General features: G+C 40.1%; 1 protein-coding gene across 2 annotated transcripts in view; it reads left to right on the forward strand.

Moving 5' to 3' along the window:
• Window positions 1-25646, forward strand: part of cdh4 (cadherin 4, type 1, R-cadherin (retinal)) — a 317295-nt gene that overhangs the window by 164606 nt on the left and 127043 nt on the right. For both annotated transcript variants that reach the window (XM_049471659.1, XM_049471660.1), the window contains one exon: window positions 12383-12609. In XM_049471659.1, coding sequence (XP_049327616.1) covers window positions 12383-12609 — 227 coding nt within the window. The remainder of the gene's footprint in view (window positions 1-12382; window positions 12610-25646) is intronic.

Consider the following 25646-nt stretch of genomic DNA (forward strand, 5'->3'; position numbering starts at 1 on the left):
ATGTGGAGATAGAAGGCGATGGACAGTGCTTGCCTTTGGGCCAACAGGTGCCTGTAGAGAGGCTCTTACTGAAAAGCCCAGCTTTCCAAACATAGAGAGACCTGGCTCAGGCTCTGCATGCCAGCAAACTACAGCGCATTCATTTTTTAAATCCGAGCTGTGCATGCCAGCAAACCTCCTTACATTCATTTTTAAAATCCTGGCTGCCAGGAATCTGTATACATTTACAAGCGAACGGATGACAGTGCCTTCTATCTCTGACTGAATAGTAGAGGAACTGTGGAACTGGGGCTGAAGTTAACTCTCTGTTGACTTTGTACAGATAGTCAATAGTTTTTTTTTTGTTTTTTTTTTACTTTTACCCAATTGTCCCACCAATTTCTATCACTTGCAATGCTCCTGACGCTACACTCTAAGAAACAGAGGTACGATATGAGTACTTTTTTGTACTCGAAGGTACACTCTTTATAATTGTACCCTCAAAGGTACAATATTGGTCTTTACAGGGTCAGATGTGTTCCCTTTGAAGTACAAAGTCATTTCTAACAGCAGTAAGTACAAATTTGTACCATTTAACCAGACAAAAGGTACATTCAGTATTCTGTATCACTGTACTAATGAACAGTATATATTTAAATTGCACATTTTTTATTTGAAAGCCAGACAATTTTGTATCATCAAGTTTTTGAGCCATATTTAGTTGATGATAATGTTTATAATCTTTATAATCTTTACTGGCACAAAAGCCATGGGTACAAAAAAGGACTTTCACTGAAAGGTACTTTTTTGTACCTCAATATAAGGTACAGCCCCAGCGACAAGCTTTGTACTCTTTTAAGTACAAATCTGTACTTATATTTCTTAGAGTGTAGGAGCATCAGGACAAGTGCTTGCCTTTTCCAAAACCTTAGAAGTATGCTTTGCATTCTTACAAACTCAAATATCTAAGTATTCAACTTGTTCGGAAAATGAAATGCCAGATACCCAGCTCTCACAACATCAGCTGTGGCCTGATCTGCCTGTGGCCACCAGCTCAATAGAAGTGATAAAGGAAAAGAGCACCATCTATCAACCAAGAGAGAGCATGATCAATTGTAATCTCTCTGACTCAGGTAGCTGATGCTAAAGCAGCATAAACTGGTATTCAAGCTTACCATCCTCAGGCCAACACAAGTTTTAGTGTCCTAAGGCCTCAGAAAAGCTGGTCAAATTCCACAGACGAAGACTCTTGGTAGTTATTCAAGAGGCATACAGGTGTTTGGAAACTTTGTTTCACAGGAATTCTGGCCTTAAGGCCTTTAGTCTGCTGAGCCACTCAGAAGCCCCCAATAGCATTAGCACTGGTTTGTGTCAATGGAATGTGCTCTATGTTACATGTACAACCAGGAAAACATGCTCTAATCCACCAGCTTTCCCTCTTAGGGACATTTCTTCCAGCACAAAACTAAATATAAGCCAGGAAAACAGAATTATTTGTAATTTTCATGGCCCACCACACTAGAAACACAAAGAACTGCTTCGTTGAACAACAACACCATCTTTAACTTGGTGGTCATGACAACCGTCAAGCTTTGTTGCTTCACATTGGCAGATAAGCAAGGGCGTAAAAGCCAAGAGACGATAAAAAAAAAAAAATCTATTCTTCAATCACTAAATAATGAAACAAAGAAGCTACAACAACATTTCTAATTAAAATAGCAGCCATACTGTGTTTTAACACCAGACTCAACAGAATACTCTGCAAAAAATCCACACATCATATAATCAGGTTTGCTGGTAGCTGGTTTAAAAAAAATTCTAAGCAGGTATTTCAAGGTCAAGGTGGGTGATCGGAAGTTGGTCATCTGCACGATGGTAAAATAGCTGGTTAATCAGCTTTAATTCAGCAAAGTGTATGTTTCATTTGATTTGATTTGATACTAATTCTAAGTAGGGCTGCATGAAATTGGAAAAAAATTGACACTGCAATGTTTTTTTGTTTTTTTTCTCGACTATATATATATTGTGATATTAAACAATGCAGGACCCATGACATCACCAGCCCTGCCCCCACTCGCACACTGTCTCGTGTCAGAGATCCAGATCCGGACTGAGTCAGCGCTTTAGAGTGAGCCGATCATTTAAAAAACGAAAAAAAAAAAACTACAAAACAACAAGAACTTGCTATTTAATCGGGGATTTAAATAGCCTTTTAAAAGGTAAATAAGAGCATTTTTCTGGGATTAAAAGCGTGATTCCGGCTGTAACTGGAAATATCTGCGCCAAACTGTGCCAGACAGTGGTGCACAGCTTTCGACAGGATGTTAGCGGCTGTGTTTCCAAGCACGTACCCAGCCATGTGTAGGCCATGTGGTTACTTCATTTTTTCGGGGGACTTAAGCTAATTAAGGGCTTAATTGGTCAATCAACTTAATAGTCTTGACCAGCTTGGGCTAACCGAACTGGTTTCTTTTCAGCTTGGTAGAGGGTAGACTGGTAGACATTGAGGGAAAAATGTTGTTAAGAGTTGCTGAAAAGGTGGGAATTTCTCAGAAACTTGCTATTTTTTCTGTCTCTGGATAGATGAATTCTTTTCATAATGAATAATGAAACTAAAAAATGAAAGTTTTTGCTGCCTCTCCCCCTCTATCTGCTGCCTATCCCCCCTCTGTCTGCTGCCTCTTTCCCTCTATCTGCTGCCTCTCCCCTTCTGTCTGCTGCCTGACCCCTCTATCTGCTCCCTCTCCCCCTCTATCTGCTCCCTCTCCCCCTCTGCCTGCTGCCTCTCCCCCTCTTCCTGCTGCCTCTCCCCCTCTTCCTGCTGCCTCTTCTCCTCCTCTGACTGGTCTCTCCCCCTCTGTCTGATGCCTCCCCCCCTCTTCCTGCTGCCTCTTCTCCTCCTCTAACTGGTTTCTCCCCCTCTGTCAGCTGCCTCTCCCCCTCTGTCTGATGCCTCCCCCCCTCTATCTGCTCCCTCTCCCCCTCTTCCTGCTGCCTCTCCTCCTCCTCTGACTGGTCTCTCCCCCTCTGTCAGCTGCCTCTCCCCCTCTGTCTGATGCCTCCCCCCCTCTATCTGCCCCTCTCCCCCTCTATTAGCTGCCTCTCTTCCTCCTCTGACTGGTCTCTCCACCTCTGTCTGCTCACCCTCCCCCTCTGTCTGCTCCCTCTCCCACTCTATCTGCTTCTTTTCCCCCTCTATCAACTGCCTCTCTCCCCTCTATCTGCCCTCTCTCCCCCTCTGTCTGCTGCCTCTTTCCCCTCTATCTGCTGCTTCTCCCCCTCTGCCTGCTGCTTACCCTGAGTAAACTGTAGAATTCTGTATGGGATTAGAATATGCGCGCGAAGGAGATAAAAAAAAGGAGAGAAAGTAGAGAAACAGGAGATGAGGAATATTTGAGAAGCAGCTGTAAAGTTACCTGTGAGTAACTCACATAGAACACCCCACGCTGCAGGATAAACTGATAAATATGATCCTTTCGGTGCTTGGTTGTTTTTTTGGGGGTTTTTATTGCCACTCCAGCACAAATGTGGCTATTTGTGGCGATAATTTCGGTGAAAATTAGTCAAACCTGTAGAGTTTATTGAGTTTTTGCTGTATGATCTCCTCAGTGAGAATCCCTAACCCATAACCAATCAGTGAGCTCCAACTGCTTACCCCTCCCACTGCTCTTTCATTGTGGATGCGCAGAATGTCTTAAATGTCCTGTTTTTCAAAGTACAGATTTGGAACGTCACATGGTTAATATACCGTCACTATTTTACAATACCATCACCATATTTATATATCGTGGTATACCGAAATACCGTCATACCGCCCAACCCTAGGTCCTATGATCTACAATCTATGGTTGAAAGCTGCAGGAGGAGAACAATAATTAGTAGATTACGAAGAACAGTAAGTTGGCTTTTCTGAGCCAACTTGATAAAATTTTAATCAACTGTTATTAGATTAACAAGAGTGTTGTTTGCTCAGTGTTGAGCTGCTAGTGAGCAATAAGGAGGTGAGTAACCCCTACTGTAAAAACACTTCATGCCTCTCCTTTTTATCATGTTAGTTTTTTTATTTATGTATGCAAACTCCAGCCTGCAAAATGAAAGCAACATGGATTACTCAAATACTGAGCCAACTGAGCAACTTGAGCAAACTTTTACCAAAGAAAAACCTGTTAAACCTGCACAATGTATCTTGTATGTATTAAAGTAATTGTCCATTAACCCTCTATTGCATGTTGTTGCCATATGGCAACAAATTCTTTTTATGAGTATTTTCAATAGAGAATGACATAATATCCACCACTTTTCCCATTGTGTGTGAAAATGGGACTTTACTTTTGAAATATTTATCAGTTTGATGACATCAGTTAATCAGGAAATCCTGTTTGCCAACCCTTTCCATGTGGATGCGCCACACTGTGAAGGTCACGTCAAAGTGGGAACCTATACATTGCTAGTTTTCAAACTTCAAGACATATTTTGATCATAAAAAAATTCAACATAAATCTGGGGAAAGTAAGCTTTCATTTTTTATCATTTAATCCAAATATAAAGTTATACTTTCTCTGTAAAAGGCAAAAATGAATTTGTTGCCATATGGCAACAACATGCATACAGTGACATTCATTCTATACATGTATCCTAATGGGCTCCCATTGAGTTACCTGGCACTGTATTTGCAGATAGGTATATGATTTTAACTTGAAAACATATTTAATTTCTTAACATTATGCTATTTTCACATTTTCATATGATATATTAACAAATATATTAATTTCCTGATCAGAAAAAATATTTTTTGCAAATGGTTTGTTATGGAAAGTGATAGTTCAATAGCTGTTTTTCTGCATGTATTGTATCAGTCAGCTAAAACTTCTTCATTTTCATCCTTAGAGCATGTTCACCGAACCCGCGTTGTTGCCATATGGCAACAAATTACCAAGTACCCCCCCCCAAATTTTTTTTTATGATTTTTGTTTTAATTTGAATTATTTAACCAATTTGAAGTCACAAAAACACAATTAAAAAAATATATGATGTTTAAAAAGTTGTTCATGCAATAGAGGGTTAATTGTAATAGAAGTAAAATTGATCAGTATTATGATATAAACTTGAGATCATATCACCCAGCACAACTGTCCAATCATCACAACAGAGCGTTTGGACTAGTCTACTATCTTTGTTGATCATGACTTGGATCACGGTATCATCTAGTAGCAGGAGTTCAGTTTTCAGTATTTTTATTGTCTGTGAAGGAAATCGTATAAGTTCTCCTGTAGTTGGAAGTTCTGACGGAAGGTTTTAAGCTTCGCTCCCCAGCGAGAGCCAGGCAGTAAAATCAGCACGAGCAGCCGAGGGAGAAAAAGACACACAGGCTCGTTTTTGAGCCGCTAGGTGACCTTCAGCTCCTGTGGAGAAAACAAATCGCTGGCGACCTCCTCCTGCCTTAATTCATCGCACAGGTACACACGGCAGCACGGCGGGAGAGAGAGAATACAACTGGCAGCAACTCCACTTTCTCTTTTTCTGTCTGGCAACTTGTCTCACAGTACCCCAGCAAAAAATGTCAGATTTGGAAATTTCCATAAAGGCCTCAGTTTCTCCTCAGAAATGTCTGATCCAGCCGCGGCGCTAACAGCACTTCCCTCCCGCCGAGTAATTCTATTTTAATAATTGAAATCCATTTAAGATCGCCTTAGTAGACCATTATCATCCGCACAAAGGTGAAAACATCGTATTCATGACTTATAAAAATAACAATGTGCATCTAACAATAAGGCAGGCCTTGTGCATCTTTTTTAAACAGAGATCAAAGTCACTGCAGCAAATAGAAAGCTTCTACTGATGTTCTTCTACTGATGCTTCTTTGTCTATTGTCAGTGTAGATGTGCTGCAATTCTTCTTTTGAGTGATTAAAGAGTTAAGGGAGGCAAACAAAAACAGACTTTAGTTTGACAAGGCTAAATATCTACAGTATGTTCAGCTTCTCAGTTTTGTCCTGTTCAACTCCTTTAAAACACAAATCCTGACTCAGAATAGACTTACAGTATACTCTCAGGGAATTATAATAATGTAAGAATGCACTGTATTTACTACATCCTGAGGTAGACGCTTGTGTTTTTTTGGACATTTGTTCAAGAATTCTAAAACACACTACTTTGTACCTTTGCAACCAATGATGATCTGTAATGATAGTGTGATAGTATTAGAACATATTACAGTTCAGCGCATGTGGACACACTGTTGATGATTTGCTTCTGTAACTGTTTAAAAGTAAGGAATGTCAAAAAAAAAAACCTATTTGTAAAATTTAGAATTTAAAAACAGCCATAAAGGGCCTGACTGATCATGTTTGATGTTAGATTCCTCAAAAATGGTGGATGTAATGGCCAAAACAGACCTAAATACTAAGGTTGTGAAATGAATCAAAAGTATTTGATTACTTTTCCCACTATTCTTTGTTTTATCCAATCTGCAATATGAAACAACGTGGAGGAAAACTAAAACACCCACCCGGCAGACCAACTTGAGCAGCTTGTACTAGAGGAAAATGCCATGTCCAATGTTACTAAAGAATAGAGATATTATAGAGAAGCTACCATCTTAACCAGAGGTGTCAATAACAAATTATAAATACTTTGTTACCTTACTTAAGTAGAAATTTTGGATATCTATACTTCAAAAAAACAACCTATACAGATAAATCACTTCCTCCGGTTGGAGTGAATCTGATTGTGATTGGATGAGAGGTATAAACATAAACTATTCTGACATCCTATTGGTTTTTACAATCCATCACACTTGCACATGTCTCTCCACACTCCAGCCTACTAAGCTTCAACTAAGCTTCTTTAATATATTTGCATTGTACTAAAATACATTCATTTCAATGGGCATATATGCAGCTGAAACAGGGAACCTAGTGAATAGCACATTTTTCAACATTATCATTTTAAGACAATATTTTAGTCATTATGGCTTTTAGAAAAATGTGTTTTTTAGGAGATTAGGGCACTGAAGGTTCTTGTGGCGTGGCCTAAGCTTTTGTCTTTAAAAGCATTTTCCCCCTTACATTACTTTTACGTTTATACTTAAGTAGTTTTGAATCCAGTACTTTTACACTTTTACTTGAATAGAAGCTTTAGTTGTTATTTTAACTTTTACAAAAGTGTTTTTAACGCTATTATCTCTTATTCTATCGGAGTAATGAATGTCAATACTTTTGACACCTTTGATTTTATCTTTTTACAAACTTGGTGTTTTCCAGCTAATTATGCAATTATACAAATACACACTAATTTCTGTTTATAAGGTGAATTTCACACCACATCATCTACTGTGAATGTTTGTGATCTTGCTGCAGAAGATTAAGATTAATCAGAAATAAGGTTTGTAATGTAAATCGAGTCTGCTGCTACAGAAAGATCTGATGATGGCCACTGACGCTTTGTCCACTCGCATAAAGAGCTGAGGATGAAGTGTGTGAACAGCCCATGTACCCCTGCCACTGCTGCTGAGGGGCGGAGCACTGGCATGACAACAGAGGAATGCAGCCAGAGCTGAAGCGTTTTGTTCGGACAGACACGCTTTCATTCCTTATTGGGGCTATAGCCAAATTCTCTGCGTCTCTCTCTCTCTCTTTCTCTGTCTGTTAGTCTCTCTCTCCAGTTAAATACTTCCCACAGGCTAAAACACAGCATGGTGGGAGGGTGGCTGCTCTCATGTGGAACTGTTACAATGTCTGCATCACATGATGCTCTTCAGTCTTGTACTGCATTAAAGCAGCAGTACAAGACAAAATCAAACTGATGCTTATTGTTCAGCATGTGAAAACAATGCCACACTACATGAAATCTATGTAAGATTTTGTTTCATGTCTATGTGCATCATGGTGCAGGTTAGATATATTAGTAATATTATGTTACAAATGTAAGATTTTTGTATATTGAATTGAGTCAATTAATCCACACACTTACTAAGACTTCTCTGATTACTTGCAATGATTCCAACACTAGTAGGGTCAGGAGGAAAGCATCAGATCCTCAGCTTTAATACATCAAATAAAAGATGCCTGTGATGACCAGCATCACACTAGGAGTAAAATCTACCTACCCGGAAAGAGCATGGCCAATTGTGCACTCTCGGGCTCCGGCTGCTGATGGCTATGTGGCTGAACTTAAGCAATCCTTTGGTCATAGTCCCAGCACCTTAGTCTATAACCTGAAGTCAGCAGACTAACTCTAACTCAACACTTACTCAATTCCATGTGAGGTTAGTGAGGTCAGACTTATTCAAAACTTATCCCAAATGTATTGCATGAAGGACAATCATTCTAGAGAGCTCCATAGCTCAATGATGTGGAATGTAAAACCCTCTATCTAGCCCTCTCCTGGTATTAGGCATGGAGCCAATAAGTTAATCTAGTTTATTTGCTTCAGAAAGTTCTAATCTGTTCGCAGTACTTATATAGAGGGGCTACACAAGCTGATGAATTAATTTGCACATCTCTGCCAGCAATAGGTGCAACTTAAACTATTCGTTACAAAGGGTATGCACAAACATTTGGACATGTACACTAACTTACATGTAATAGATCATGGTATAGAAGTAGGGAAATTGGACAATTATTGATTAAGTGTTACCTCAATGGGCACACATGTTCAAGTTGTGAGGCTTTATCTTGTGAATGAGGTTGAACACTTGCCAGCATGCTATTGGCATGGCGAGGTGAATGGGTGGTAATGATTGTGATTGTTGGGATAAAGTAACAGACAAGGCTAACAGACAAGGAACTAGATTCAGAGCAGGAGAAACCACACACAGGTCACAGGTCAGTGCAGCGTCATAAAGCTTTCCATAGAACTTTGGATAAGTCATGGGACGTGACACAAATCTTGAATCTTCTTGATGCTTAGTGAAGGTAGGTTGAGGTTTAGTAAAACACTTTGTTGGGAAGCTTGAATCCTCGCCTAGCTTATAAACCCAGTGTGTTGCGAGATTGGAACACAGTGTTTACTGATGTTTGAATGCTTGACGCTGGATCAGGGAAATGTTCAAAGCCTCCCTGCGTGATAGATGTTCACCTCGACGCGTCACTCATGAGGTTTATATATGCTTGGAGGCTGATCAGGCTGACTGGTTTTGTTCCTTCCTTATAGTACACGCAATTACTCCCAAGACAAAGCTCTGGAGTAGGTGAGTAGCTAGTTGATTAATAGATTATGTGCCTGCTGTTCTGACGGGAAGCTGAGCGGTAAATTGGATCGATGGCTTGATAAAAATTTTGTTGTGCCGGAATCTGGAATCCTCCGCCCGCTCGTGCGGGACTTTTTGAAAAACAGCTCCCCTTCGCTCATAACAAGCGATTTGTTCCCTGGGTGATTTATGAAATCAATTTGTCTTTTCATCAGCAGGAGGGTGGAGGAGAGATAAAATCGGTAAGCTCTTTTTCCCTTTTCCCTTTAAGCCAAGGAAGAGAGAGAGAGGGAGTAAAAGCAGGAGGAAGCTGGAAATTATTCGGGCTGCTCTTGGCCTTTAGGATAAATTGCACGTAACGCAATCTGCACACTCTTGCACACTCCCACACCGAGGCAGGAGATGCTCCGGCATGTGCTTCACATTTTCAGATTCATAAATTCTTCTCTGTTCTTTGTGAATCCAAGGACATTCTTCATGTAGTCTTCAAGGTCTGTTGGCTGTTGTGCGATGCAGACACCAACCAGATTAGCTTGTGAGGAGCTGGAGTGAGAAGAAAGCCAGACTTATAGAATGGGCAGTACTGACTGGTGATGGTTGTTTGGTTAACGTCTGTTTCATTAAAGGTGTCCTTCTACTTAAATCCACTTTATCTTGTTCTTTGTGAAATACAGCAGGTCTCTCTGAGTTGTATGTGTATACTGCACATGAAACTGTTCCTCAACCTGCATTGTCTGCAGTAGCTAGTAAAAGAAAGTAGTCGGATCTGAGTCGATCAGAAAAAGCACCTGTGTCTACGTCAACCCGTGAAAAAGTATTCATGGGCTCGCTCAACTTGGCTCACAACCACCCACAGACAGAGCTGAAGCCGTCTTTCTTGCCAGCCGAGCGACGTCATCTCATCAGACAGGAGCAAACAGCGATAGTAACAGCATGGCAGTTCATTCCTATGTTATTTGTGCAAATAACACATCAGTGTTATATGCTTTGCCCAGTAATTCAGAGCTAAGGAACAAATTAACAAATGGTTAGAATTTGTTTATGGAACACCACCAGTGAAGTACAATTGAGATAGGTGTAGGTAGGTGTATGTTTAGAACAGTTCTGTTTACACTAGTTAAAAGGACTTGGACCTGAACTACCCACCTCTGTGTAAATAACTAGGTTTACGTAGGATGAATGTAGCCAGTTGGTGGACTGAAAATTATTAGCCTATTTTTGTATTTTTTTTTTAGATGGGTTGCGGTTAGTGTGCATGTGTTGCTTTTGCATCGCTCTCTCCCCCACTCTCTCTCTCTCCCTCTCTCTCTCTCTCCTCCCCTTCCTCTCTGTGGGCGTGCTAAGTAGACCTGTAGTAGTTTCCCCTCAGGTGTTTGTGAGAGGACCATCTGCTCTTGTTAACGAGAATAATCTCAGGGCTCGGCGGCCACACGACGGCGCAGCCAAACACATGATTCACATCCACGCCTGCAGTCTGTCAGGCTCTCCGTGACCTAAATGAGACTTTCCGAAGAACGCGGCGCTCCGCCGCTGCCAAACGCGGACTGGGCTGGGGCGTGAAATGCAGGCGGTGGGACGGCGTGTGTTAAAAGTGCAGGAGATTTTTTGTGTTTTGCACTCGGAGGCAGCAAAGCGGTGAATCGGAACAGGGCCGGGTGTGTGTGTCAGCGCTGCCCGGCTCTGTACTGTTTGCTTAGCCAGCACCGGGCCCACCATGAATCTTTTATACACGGCGGCTCTGCTTCCTGATGTTTTTTACAGCTGATGTGGTTTAGGGGAGAGGGTGATGCCCTTGTCATGACAGCCTTCAGAGCAAAGTTCTGCTTCTGTTCTTTCTGTTCTCTCTCTCTCTGTCTTTCTGGCTCTGTTGGTGGAACTCTGTATCCCCTTCTACTCTCCTACTGAGCAAAAGGCAAAGAGATACACCTTTCATTCTTTCATTCTTGTTAAATATGTCAGGAATTGGAACAGGGTGTGTGTGTGTGTGTGTGTGTGTGTGTGTGTGTGTGTGTGTGTGTGTGTGTGTGTGTTGAAGATGTTCCTGCATAATTATGAGTGTGTTAAAATAAATACAAAATCTGTCCCTGAAGGATCACACCGTGTGCTTTTCCTCTCTCTTTCTATTTCCTCTCTCATCCTCTATTTCACTCTTCCTCTCTCATACTCTCTCTTTGACTCTTATTTCTTTCTCTTTACTTTTTATCTGTCTCTATCTTTCTTTTATTTCTCTCTCTTTTTGTCTCTGTCACTCTCTCTGTCTTTATCTCTCTTTTCATATTTGTCTCTCATTGTCTCTACTTCTCTTTCTGTCTCTCCCTCTCCCTCTATTTTTCTGTCTCTGTCTCTGATTCACTCTTTAGCTCTCTCAAAGTTTGTCTCTTTATCTCTGTCTTTCTTTCTGTCTCTGTATTTGTCACCATCTTAGTCTTTGTCTTTTCATCTAGTTTGTCTCTTTGTGTATGTTTGTCTGTCCCTCTCACCCAGTCTATAATTCTGTCTCTGTTTCTATGTCTCTCCTATTGTCTCTCTCTAGTCTTATTCTTTCCGTGTCTCTGTGTCTTTCTTTTCATTTATGTTCTGTTTGTCTTTGTGCCTACCTTTTTATTTCTTCCATTTGTCTTTGTGCGTCTCTGTCTCTCCCTCATTCCATGTCTCTTCTCCCTTTTTGTCTCTGTCTCAGTGCCCCTCTTTTCGGTCCACCTGTCTGTCTCTCACTGTTTTGCTTATGTGTCTGTCTCACTTTGTCTTTGTCTCTCTTTATCTTTCTTTATTCCCATCTCTTTCTTAGTCTATATCTTCATCTGTCTCTTTCTCTCTGCCTTCTTGTTTTTATCTTTCTATTTCTCTCTCTCTCTCTGTCTGTTTGTTTTAGTCATAAACACGCAGACAGTAACTGTTGATGATCTCTGTCAGAAGTCGTGTCTCACAAGCATCTGCAGTGACGTTTAGTTTTAAGTGAAAGTTGTAAACAGGAAGTTTAGTGTAGCGTGTGTTGTGTGTGGTGTGTAGGGCTGACTCATCACCAAGTGGTTCATCTGAGCAGACAGAGCCGTCACACTGTGTGTTCTAAATGTCTTACAGACACTGAGTAGACCAACTGTTCTATATCACCAGCATGACCAGCTGCTCCTCTGTTCCTCACTAATTAAATCCTTAACATCAAAATACTCATCCTTTCCTCTCTGTCTGTCTTCCTGTCTCTCCCTCTCTGCAGTCAAGTTCGAGGTCTGCCACCTGACCGAGAGAATCAGCTTCGAGAGCAGTGACCCAAAGTTCGGCATCCGGCCGGACGGCTCCCTGTACGCACAGCGAGAGGTCACCAACCTGTCAGAGCCCATCCAGTTCATGGTGACGGCTCAAGGGAGCAAGGACACACACATCTGGGAGACTACGGTCAAACTGGCCCTCGCGGGACACACTCTTCCTCCCCCTATGAGTCAGGTAAGATTTGATCATTCCTAACGTGTATTAGCAGTATGTTATACTATGCAAATGTGTGTGAAAGAGACCTAGTAGAGACCTACATCTATAATTCTTGCCAATCCAGATAATGGAACCAGCAACCTACCGGTTCCAAGCTTGCTTCAATAACCTTGGTTGGGTTTAGTGGTTAGGTGTCTTGACCTCCTTAAGTTCAAACCCCCTTTTGATCAGTCTAAAGGATTGAACTGATGACCTTTTGGTTCCCAGCCCTCTTTAACCTTTAAAGATTGAAGATTAAGCATCTTGTTCTATGACAGCTTAGCCATAAATGTTTAGAGAGATGAAAACATTATTCCTTTATTCCCACCTTCACCATTCACTGCCAGTCCAAGGGAATGAACTGACAAGCTTCTTGTCAAAACCAAACAATTTAATTTTTAGGCTTGACTCAAGCACACCTTCGCTGTAAAGAAAGGGTCACTTTAATAACCAATTACCTTCTGGTCCCAAGCCCACAAAACTAACCCTTAGGCTTGTGGGTTTGGTGCCTTGCTCAAGGTAAAGGCTTCTCAGTCATTGCTGAGGGTTTAAAAAAAGTGCTGTTCTTCACTCCCCCAAGACCCTACACCAACTTTCGGTCGGGTCTAATGTATTGAACTGATGATCTTCTTGTCCCAAGTCCACTTCAACCTTTACATTTGAGGGTAAGGTGCCTTGTTCAGTGACATCTCAGCCATAAAAGTTCAGAGAGAAGAAACCACTGTTCCTGGACTCCCCCTCCACCATTTCCTGCCATGACAAGGGAGTGATCTGACAACCTTGTAGTCAAAGGACAAGCAATTTAACCTTTAGGTTTGGGAGTTGAGTAATTGTTCCTCAACTTTAAATGTTGAGGGTCAAGAAAACACTGTTTTTTTCACACCCCCATTTATATATATATCTGGTCCAAGGAGATGAACTGATAACCTTCTGTTACCAAGTCCACTTCTCTGAACCTCCAGCCACTTCTCGAAGGGTCAGCCATGCAACTGCACCCCTGCAGCAGAGTGTTTTAGGGCCTTGCTCAAGGGCCCAATAGTGGCAGCTTAGTAGACCAGGGTATCGACCTCCCACAACCCTGTAATCAATAACCCAGCATCCTAACCACTGAGCCAAGACAGCCAGAAAGGCTTCTGGACATCTGCTCCTCATGGTTTAGATTAAACTTGAAAGCCAACGCTGCTGGACAGCAGATCATCAATATCAGCAATCTGATTTAGTTTATATAAGGCTTTAGATAGATACATGACTGTCACCTGGTGAGCAGCAGAGGTCTACTTAGACACTTTAAACAACAAATCCATGACCAGGCAACCAAACATCCACCCACTCGTCTTTCTCTCCTCCTGGAACCTCTCAGGCATTATATTCTGAGACGTATCCCTCATATTCAACCCCAAATTCGATTATGGAAACCATGGCTTGGGGAAGGAGGGAAAAAAAGTTCAGCTACCATTTATATTTCATACCTTGTAAAGCATGGTTTTGTCCCTAGGCGGTTTAAAAATATGAAGTAATATATGCGACGTGGGTGTCTGGAATGTAGCAATGGCGTTTTAATCAGAGCAGGAGCGGATTTGCGTGAAGGAAGCGCGGAGCCGGGATTAAAATTCAGCCGGCACCTCGCACAGCAATAATGGAGTGCATGGAATAATTGACATTGATTGAGTTAATGTTGCGGCCCGGCTGAAGCTGAACAGGTGATGTAACGGGTGCAACGCCGTCGCTCCGGAATTACCCCCACAAACAGCACCCGGGAGTTTCAATAATAGAACAAGAAGTAATTGTGTTTTAGCAATTATAAAAATTTGAAAACCAGTTGCCGTTTTTTTTTTTTTTTCGCCGTTGATTATTTCTTTTTCGTGTTTCTCAAACACACACATTTTCTCTCTCTCTCTCATACCAACAGACACATACACACACACACACACAACACACACTCACTTTCCTTTTTCCCATGGACAGGAACTCTAATTTGAACCGAGTGCTGTTAGCATACATTTAACTCTGGGCAACCTACCAAATTGCATAATGTAATTTTAATGTGTAAATGTGCAGATTAACTTTTCAAAAGAATAGTCATTCCTGCACACGTTCCCTATGTTTAGCTGAGCAAATCAAAAGGAATGGATATGCAGACACTGATGCATTCAAAGTGCTCCATAATACATTTTGAAATATTTTCACTCTCACTTTACCCTGTAAAACCGACCAGGCTGTGTATTTGACTTGAATCGTAGCGGCTGTAGAAAGCTCGTATTCATACTCTTACTCATACTTTACTTTATTGAGTTTAAATTAAATTAATTTGTCCAGAAGCATACAAACACAAAACTGCACCAAGTGATCATCACAGAACATAACGACCACAATTCATAAAAATAACACAGTGATAACATATTATAACACAGTATTATAACAGTAAGAATGAAGGATCTCATGAACCTCTTAGTTTTACATCGCACTGAGAGGAGCCTGCTAGGTATGCAGGTTCGACACTAGAAGATGTCTGTGGATGCTGTATGTGCAATACCTGTTAGCTCATTAGACAATTACCAGAATTGTAGTGTTAATACGCAGTGTTAATACTGTAGCTGTCAATAACAATAGAGCTGAAGGGCAGTCCTGCTTTCAGCACCATGGACAGTGGCAGCATTTGGAAAGATTTGTTGCTGACAGTGTTTTTTGTATAAGGTCATGTGCAACTAAGGCTTGTTGATGTGATTCATGTAGGCTTTCCTTTCGATAGGGTTCTTGTGGTGTACATGCTTTGATGAAAACTCTTTTGGTGGCACAAGTGAACCTGCATTACAGCATTAGGCAGGGGGGTTTTGGAAAAAAATTAAGAGACCACTTTAGTTCCTGAATCAGTTTCTTCGATTTTCCAATTTATAGGTATATGTTTGAGTAAAATGAAATTCTCCCAAATTCCAAATAAAAATATTGTAATTTAGAGCATTTATTTGCAGAAAATAAGAAATGGCTGAAATAACAAAAAATATGCAAAACTTTCAGATCTCAAATAATGCCAAGAAAACAAGTTTATATTCATAAAGTTTTAAGAGTTTAGAAATCAATATTTGGTGGAATAGCCCTGGTTTTTAATCACAGTGTTCATGCATCTTGGAATGTTCTCCTCCACCAATCTTACACACTGCTTTTGGATAACTTTATGTCTTTACTCCTGGTGTAAAAATTCAAGCAGTTCAGCTTGGTTTGATGGCTTGTGATCATACATCTTCCTCTTGATTATATTCCAGAGGATTTTGAATTTGGTAAAATCAAAGGAACTCATCATTTTTAAGTGGTCTCTTATTTTTTTTCCAGAGCTGTATATTCTCTATCATTTGATTTATTGGATTAATGAAACAATATTTTTTTCTTATTAAACTAGACTTAAACATTTAATATTGGAGAAGCGTTTTTAATTTCCGTAATAAGAAATACTGCATTAAAGTCTCTGAATTACTTACATGAGTTAACGAGTTAATTCAGACAGCTTTAATATTCTCATATCTCCTCCCTTTTATAAACCGTCCTCAGTTCAGGCTCTTTTCCTGCATTGCTGTGTTCCTGTGGAGGGTGGAGATTTGGAGAGTTGGCGTCCACCTGCTGTATGCAAACGTCCTTCCCACTGGCGTGGGTCTGTTCCTGCATCCAAAGTGACCCAGAAATGACAAACAGCGCGGCAGGACCAAGGGTTCTCCAGGGAGCCACAGGGGGGCTCGGTCTGAAGAGCCTCTCTCGCCATGTCCTGAAACCCCTCACATGTCCCTGCCTTCTGTGCAGCCATTTACAGGAGCTTTCCCATGCCAGTTAGCACCGGCTGCTGAAGGACGCACACACACACACACAAATGCTCTAAATGGGCTTTGGGATCAGAAAGAGGGTCTTTCAGACTAAATGACCACCCACAGCTCCATAACCCAGATCGCTCTGTCGGATGAATTGTTGGTCCCCCGATTGCTAATCTAAGCTCCTATTTATGTATTCACTCAGAGCTGTGCTTTAAACTGCTGCGCATCTTCATAACTCTTTACTAACAGGACACCGCCTCAAAGTCACGGTGGATGATGCAGGGCCTTCTGAGGGGTTTGTGGCTTCGGTTTGGAGGACATACTGTAGGCTACACATTTTGAAAAGGAGAAGGATGTCCTAGAGGATGGAACCTGGTTTGTGAGGTGTGTGGTTGTGTGTGTGTTTGTGTATGTGTGTGTGTGTGTGTGTGTGTGTATATTTTGAGGTTCTGTGAAAATGAGCCACAAAAGCTTTTAGACTTTTAGAGTTTGCATCAGTGATCTACTATCTGGCAAAACACTAGTTTAGTGTGGGGCTACATCACACTTTTATAAGTCTTTATTGACAACTGACATAAACTAAATTAAATTTTTACTCTTTTTAAAAGTGTCAGTTACTAAAAAAGCTGCTTTTATAAGTTTTAGGATCACTTAACCCTGGAAATTGCTGGAGTTTTATAGATTTGTAATTGGTATTGGTGCACTACTAAGAAGTAGTTTGGAGTGTAGTTCACTGTGGACCTCTGCCTCTCTCTACCACCAATCCATTATGTCACATCATGCAAAGTCTGCAGCATAACCAGCGCCCTCTGTTGCTGCACGCTGATAGTGCAGTTTAAGTAGTTAATATTCACAATTTTATTACAGGTCTTTTTTAATGTGTTTATCATGGAAACTTACAGTGGCTTGCAAAAGTATTCATACTCCTTGAACTTTTTCCATGTTTTGTCACATTACAACCACCAACCTAAATGTATTTCATTAAAATTTAATGTGAAAGACCAACACAAAGAATATTATGCATGATTCCAAAAAAAAAATACAAATAAAAAACAAAAAAAGGTGTGGTGTGCTAAAGGACGAAATGCAGAGATCCACAGATCAGGCGGGGTATCTGTCCATAAGACAACTGTTAGTTGTGCACTGCACAAGTGTGATATTTATGGAAGAGTGGCAAGAAGAAAGCCATTGTTAAAAGAAAACCATGAAAATGTCCCGTTTGCACTATTCAGTTTTTTATTTGTAAAACATGTTTTGAATCATGCATAATTTTTCCGCTTTCCACTTCACAGCTGTATACCACTTTGTGTTGGTCTTTCACATTAAATTTCAACAAAATATATTTATGTTTGTGGTTGCAATGTGACAAAATATAGAAAAGTTCAAGGGGGATGAATACTTTTGTAAATGTAAGTAAATGTGAGTTTTCACATTTGTTGACACTGCCTCTTGTTACTGAATTCAGCTCAATTGCTAAGACATTTATTCCAAGCACACACCACTTGTACAGCCTCTACAGAAACTTATTTAATAATAGAACTGTTCTTGATGCCCTGCAGCAGCCCCTCATGAGCCTAAGGTCAGTATGCCCAACGCCAAAAACTGGCTAGAGGCTATTAAGCCCTGTAGCATTGGCCTGTGAAGAAATAGGGCTGTGTTTTCTGTAGAGTTGCACGGTGTACCGAAGGTTCGATTCTTTTTCGATACTACGTCATCACAAACGATTCGGTTCTTTAGCGTTCGATGCTTTCGATACTATATAGCCCAGTCACTAGCTTCAAATGAGTCAAAATAGTAGGCGCGATTTGATTCAGTTCATAAGAAAACTGATTCACACCGCAGCAGTCGGTGTGGCAGGATTCAGATAAACTTAGTGTTCTGAACAAATGAATCGATTCACGTGTGAATCGATTCATTTGACTCGCTTGAGCGACACACGCATGCGCAAGCCAGCAGAGCAGCAGCGAGAGAGAGCAGCGGCGAGTGTAGAATGGCGACGTCTAAAATAACAGATGTCTCTCGTCCGCGACTTGTGGACAAAACGGGCGCGAGGAGTGAAGTGTGGGCAAATTTTGCTTACATCGCTGATGAAGAAGGGAATCCGACCAACACCACAAACCCAGTTTATAAACGGTGTTATAAGTCTATCCAGTGCAGAGGAGGGAACACCAGCAACCTGGCTACGCATTTAGCAGACAAGCACCCTGATCTCTACAAAGAGCTGAGAAGTCGACAGGTTAGTGGAGTTAGTCAAGATACACTCTGTCTGTAGCGTTACTAAGATTTACTAGCCCTGGCCCGCCGGCGGGCCAGAAATTTATAATATTTAATATCTGGCTGTGTTTATGAATAGTTATAGGTTCAATATAGACACCCAATATGCCATTTTAAAGCTTAGAATCTCGGCTTTTCAGTTATCTAGCCCATTTAGCTGGATCTCCTTTCAGAAAATAAACATTTAGGGCGAAATATGCCTTGCTTCTGAAAATATGAAATCATAATTTTCATATTTCCGTTTCTCGTACGTCCATATTTGATCGAATGCGGACATGTTATACACCATTCGAACCGTCTGTCTCTCCGGATTCGCTCCGTTTTACTGTAGGATGTACGGTTCCTGAATTAGAGCTGAAAGAGCGCGTCACAGCGCGTGTTCAGAGTTAAAAGCTGCTTGTTTTTCGCTGCAGGGTTACCTCAGGTCACTCCCTCCACCCCCTCAACCCCCACCAGCGGCTCCCCCACGCTCTTACCTTCAAAACCAGACTTAAGAGAATCCATCAATCCAGTCTCCTGCAATCCCCAATTATATACAAACAGCGCATGAAATAAACTGAGGCAGAAAAAAAAATAATATCCACTTTATCTTCTTATTAAAAGCGTAATTTTCGAGGCTGCATGTGATAACGCACGTGTGGTTAATCTGCAGTCCAAGGAGAACAAGGTTGACAGAAGACCATGTGGACACACTTGTTTTCCTGGCTAAGAACCTTAAACAGGCAAAGAAACTTCCCACAGTGTAGTTTCAGAAAAGAAGAGGTTTTAGTTTTTAGGAAGTGTTTAGATAATTATGTTATAGTTAAGGTTATAATAACGAAACTTGTTTTTTGTTCAAATGTTTCATTTTAGAATAAAAACGTTTGCACCGATTGTTCAGTGTTCAATCCAGTTCAGTCAAAAATAAACATTTTATGTTCAGATATTTTTATTGTTTTTTTTTCTTCCAAGTATCGTTTTGGTATCGAGAACCGTGATACTACAGTTGGTATCGGTATCGAAGTCAAAATTTTGGTATCGTGACAACCCTAGTTTTCTGAGCATTACATCCTTTGAAAATTTAAGAATCACACCGGTATCATGTGCAAGGTCTTGGGAATTGTGGATCATCTGTAAAATACTCTAGCATAATAAAGGTCATGGGACAGCTGTTTTTAATTAGTTTGACCATTAAGTGTCACCTCAGGACAGGGCTTGGGATGGCCCACACATGTATATGTTGTGAGGTGTTATCTTGTGAGTGAGGTTGACTTAAAGTATCACAGTTCAAGTTAAGTGGGCATTTAACATTCCTCCATCCACAATGACAAGTGTGTACCAGGAATACATCATAATGATCATGACCAGGTACATCTGGTATCCATGTGGAGGGAGCCACATGCATAGCCACAGGTCATGGACAAAAGTCATGGGACATGATACTAGTTCCTGCCCTATGAATACTGACATATTAGTGTACATGGACCATGTCTAATGTAAGTATATAGCACCCAAAACTCAAAATAATAAAAAAAGCAATCAAAGAAAGGAGTCAAATATTTTCTGTTACTTAAAATGAATCTATAAAGCATTGATTGCCAAGTAAAATCAACTCACAACACATTAGCAATAATCTGGAAAGTTTTAAGTCCTGGATGCTGTTTTTGAGAACCGCAGCTTTAAAGAACAGTATCAAATAAGTAATCATTCAAATAAACAATATTTTTTTCTAGGAAAACATTTTAGCAGATTACCTAAATACTAAAGTGATGTTAGACTCGATAACTGATAACAATGGAAAATGTTGTATTCCGAAGCCTGTTGTAGGATTTGTGGCCCAAGTGTAATCTGCTATAAATAAATTGCTTTGGAATGCATTTAAGCATTTAATTAAGTGCATTTCTGTATTTTGCTCTGTTCTTCTAATAATACATGATGGACATGCTGTGTGCTGTACCTCAGCCTAAAGCACATCCCGAACAAAAACTGTGATGATATAAATCAAGTTAAAATAGTTAATTAGTAAATTAGTGAAAAGAAAAAAAATAGAATAGGTCTTGTATCGGAATGTGTATCAGTATCAGAAGCTGGGTATTAGAGTATGAACAGAACTGAAAAAATGTGAATCGGCCTATCTGGGGCATTCCTGATGAGTGCCAGTTTCATCATAACCTTTTTGATGGCTGCACTTGAGGATACTTTCAAAACTTTTGAAATGTTTTTAAATGACTGACCTTCATTTCTTAAGTATTTTTCAAGTATTTTTTCTGTACTAAGTTAAGTAGTTCTTGCCTTAAAATAGATTAGAACATTACTCAAATAGAGCTATTCACTGTATTGAAATTCAAGTAATTAACTCCTGACAGGTTTATTACAGCTGTTAACTAATAGCCATTCCAAGCAAGAGGTGCAACTTTAAAGAATCTAAAACATTTTAATATAATGAAAAAACACTGAATTTAAGATGTGTCCAAACTTTTGACTGATAATATTTATATATTTGCAGTTTGTACTGCATCTCTAAATCCCTGCCCCTTTAAATTCTCCCTCATACAGTTCAGTTCAGTTGAGGTTGAGGCTGTTGTGTTTTTCTGTTCAGGTCCATTAAGACATGGCATTACAGCGGGTGGAATCATTATTATATCCCATTATGTCATTATAGCCGTGACTATAATAGCACCTATATACTATTTAGAGAGTTTTCCTACTCCTTCATACTTTATGTATAATGGCATAATGCTTGTAGCAAATTAGGCTCAAATTAAAAAACTGCAGCATCGGCTGAATGTCCAAAAGTGTCCACAGCGTTGCCGATACATTAGATTGCTCTGCTTTTAAACAGCTGCAAAAAAGCCAGAGGTCACCCTTCCCAGTGCTAATTATTGGCTGGAGGGCTATAAATTCACAGTGCATTGGGTGTATTTGAGCTGTTTTGGGCTGTGAGGCAGTAGAGAGCTCTGTCCAGTACCCCCTGGCGTGAATCAGAGTGGTGTTTGTATGCCAGAACTAATTTCCTAGTTACAAAACCTGACCGTACTGATGCTTTTGTGGCTGACTTCAATCAAATGCTCACAAACCTTGTAGAAGATTGGAGGCTATTACCATAGCACATATAACTGTAAATAGCCTTATGTTTGGAAGAGATATACTGCTTAAAATAGACTGTATCAAAAGTACAGTACAAGCCAAGAGGTTTGAAAACGCCTTTTTATTCAGAGTTTTTCTTTAAATTGTTAAAAAGATTAAGACCGAAGTCTATAAAGAAACACATAAGGAATCATGTAGTATGTTAAAAGTGTTAAACAAAACATAATACTCTGTTAACTTGCAGTTTATGATGCTTGTAACTTATCCTGTCCAACAGAGGTAACTCTTGCTCTTCCTTTCCTAAAGCGGTCCTGATGAGAGCCAGTTTCATCATGATGTTTTTGATAGTCTTTGCGGCCACATTTTAGAATATTTTCCAAGTTCTTGAAAAGTACCAGATTGACTGAAAAATATGTATTTCTTTACTTAGTTGAGTAGTTCTTACCATAACATGGATTAGATAGGATTACTCAGATAGAGATATTCACTGTAGACCAACTCTACCTCTTCACAACTTTACAACTGATGCTCTCAAAAAAAAATTCAAGTAATTATCTCTTGACAAATTTAGTACAGATGCCTTATGAAGCTTTTTGTTTTTCTAAATAATTCTATATGTTTCTCTTCATAGTTTGGATAACTTTAGTTTTTGTTTTTTTTTACTGAATATAAGGTGTGTCCAAACCTTATAAAAACCAAAAAGCAATGAATGAAGAGTACATTGTGTAAATGCATTATTATGCTATTATTATATTATCATCAGATAAGTGGACTAAAAGGATTAAAAGGATCTTAAATTAACAGTAATATTGTTTATCGCAATTATTACTACAAAATAATGACATAAAGTCCAAACAAAAATAGGTAACACAAGTGTTCCAATTCTTAACTTTTGTCCTCTATACAACTTGCATCAACGAGCATGTCCCTTTCGAGCACTGTGTGCTACCACCGCAACCAAACATTGGTACATTACGAAATTATTCAGCATCGGTTTGCACGCTTTAGTGCGTTCATGTCACGGTTTCTGGTCTGAAGTCAGGGTTGCCTGGTCTGCAGCATGTGTTGCTACAAAGCCGACAAGACTTTGCTCTCAGTTGAGTAGGTGAAGCGGTAGCAGAGCAGACATTTCTTCCCCCTTCGGACCTCCAGCATGTTTTATTAAGTCTGCTTACACAGCGCTCAGTTTGGGGTCCAAAAATATTCATCTGCGGCTTCTGTTCCCTCTGCACTGGTTGCATTCGAGTTCACTCTCTACTGGCCTAGACATCGTGAGCATAGTGCTTTTATAGACAAAGGAGTGCCTGAAACTGCCCACCGTTCACTCTGTACTGCCCCATTTTGGACAGCAGCCACTGCTGTATAGTGGACAATTTGATTACCAGTCAATTCACTAAATATGAGCCGCAGTGGACTGCAGCAGAGAGTACAGTGTGACAACTGCTGCTGGACAGCATGTTTTGCAGTGCTACACTGTTGTCCATTATGAATTATTTTTAACAGTAATTCCAGAGGCCACTGCCAAAACCAAAATGCATTTTCCTAATGTAAATAGCTCTGTATTTTTACTGGGGTGGCCTTAGATTACCTGTAGGCCTGTAGTAGCCTAAAGACTAAAGATAATCTACTGCAGATGTGAAACCTAGATGGTATATACATATTGACAGTGCCACATCTCTCAAGAGTGAAGCTAAAACAAAACTAGTTCCCCTGCTGGCTGGTTGTAGTTTAAGCTCCCCATATTTCTGTATGTTTTTCATATGACAAAACAGCCCATATTTTATCTCGTTTATCTTTCCATCTACAGTGTCTTATTTCTAGCATCTGTCCTTAGAAGTCTTAAAACCTTATTCTGCTGCATTATATAGGTCAGGGGTCTCAAACTCATTTTTGCCGAGGGCCACATTGGCATATTGGCTGTCCTCTGAGGGCCAGATGTAACTTATAAATATAAGAAAATGTAACCAGATGTAATACAAAATGAATGTAATTACTCCTTAATGTTAAATAACTCTCAATATACTATTTATTCAATCAAATATTACAGTTGCATGGAAAAATGGTTGCTTGTTGCTCTATTAACATAAATCCTTTTAATTTATAAGTTATATTAACTTTGAAATAAGGCTTAATAAATATAAAATCAAAAATTGTGAGCTGTGACAGATTTAGCATTTCCTCAGATTTAGCAGTTCCTCATCCAACCACTAGTCGGAGCTGCAGCTGCAGCACCACAAGCCCGCAGTCTTTGCTTAGTCAGAGCTGCAGCCCAGCCACGGGCTACAGGGCTCAGCTGAGCCAGTCTGGAGCGTTTTTAAAAATTTGTAAGTTCTTCTGTGTATGAAATAAAATAACCCCACTAACCGGATAATACAGCTCTCTACAGTTCATCTTTCAGCCCAAGCAGCTAACAGCAGCAGTTTAGAGCAGCGTCACGGAGTCACTGCTCGGATTACATTATAAACAGGTCAGTTAGCGCGCTGCTAACCTTAGGATGTTTATAACTACGGAGTTTAGTGAACACACCACAGCAGCAAGGTTAGACTGTTGAAGGCTACTGAAGACTATTAAAGCAGGCAACGCAGCGTAAGCAAAAAAAAAAAAAAAAAAACACACACACACACCAAAATACAAGTTAAGATAAAATATGAAAACGAACATAATAAAGCATAAATAATTAAATTGAATTGCGGGCCAGATGTATGTTTATTTTGTTAACCCGTGAGGGGCCGTATGAAACGGCCCGCGGGCCGCTACTTTGAGACCCCTGATATAGGTGGTTTAGGATTGAAGTGATTGACAGCCTTGGTTGTCATGTGTTACAAAAAAAAAATTACAAAGTCTGATGTTAACAAAGTCAGCCAGTTAACATTGATGTAGTACTGGCTTTCTAGTAGTAATCATACTTGTTCTTGGTCAGTGCTTTGGTCACATTTATTTTCTGGTCTGGACTGTGGAAAAATATGTCCAGTGAGTATTGATTGGAGGCAAACATAGCTGAGCTCTGGTACTGTAATGTAAACTTCTGGACCTTTAGCATGTTTTGATTTGTTCCGGCTATATTTGGTCCCTTTTATTTCGGACTAAAAACTAAAACTAAACATTTTGAAAGTCCAGGCCAAACAAAGTAGGTGTGAAGGCACCCTTAGGCTTCGCTGTTAACTTAATGAAAGCAGTCTGAGATGCTTGCTCTCATGGGGAGAGGTAGGAATACCAAATAAGTAGGCAAGTCTGGCTCTGCTTCTTGTCTCTACTGCACAAATTCTGTTTGCAAATTCTACGTTCAATATGTCCGCCATTTTTGGTTTCATTTCAAAGAGATTTGGTTTGGTTTCAAAGAGATGGAAATACTGCATCCATGCTTATATGCAGTCATTGATAGAAATTGACAAAATAAAAGAAACAAAAACAAGAAATTTTGACTGTATCTACTGCATATTGTAGCTCATACAATACAATATGGCACATCCCTATTCCGTTTAGGCAGACCACCCACAGGTCCAGGAACTAATGCAAATGGAAAAATAGAATAATCAAAAGTTTCCATGCCCCACACAAATAAATACCCAATAATTGTTGATATAAGTAAAATGTTATATTGTGTTTTAGCATGTGGAACCAAATCAATAACAGATTACAATGTTGATACCACAGGCTGTATTGCTCTAGCTAATTTGGTTTAGTTTTTAAATTGTATTGCTTTTATTATTAACTCTCCACATTTGGCCTTGTGTTCTGGATTAGTTTCATCACTCTGGCAGCAAAGAACCACCCCAGATTCTTCATGCTGGCTGGAACAGGCCTGAGGCTTATGGGCTGAAAGATGACCTAAGGCAGTGTGGAACAAGAGCACTGTGTGGGACTGAAGTGCTGCATTGT

The sequence above is a fragment of the Astyanax mexicanus genome, chromosome 24 (genome assembly GCF_023375975.1).
Source record: "Astyanax mexicanus isolate ESR-SI-001 chromosome 24, AstMex3_surface, whole genome shotgun sequence".
NCBI lineage: Eukaryota > Metazoa > Chordata > Actinopteri > Characiformes > Acestrorhamphidae > Astyanax > Astyanax mexicanus.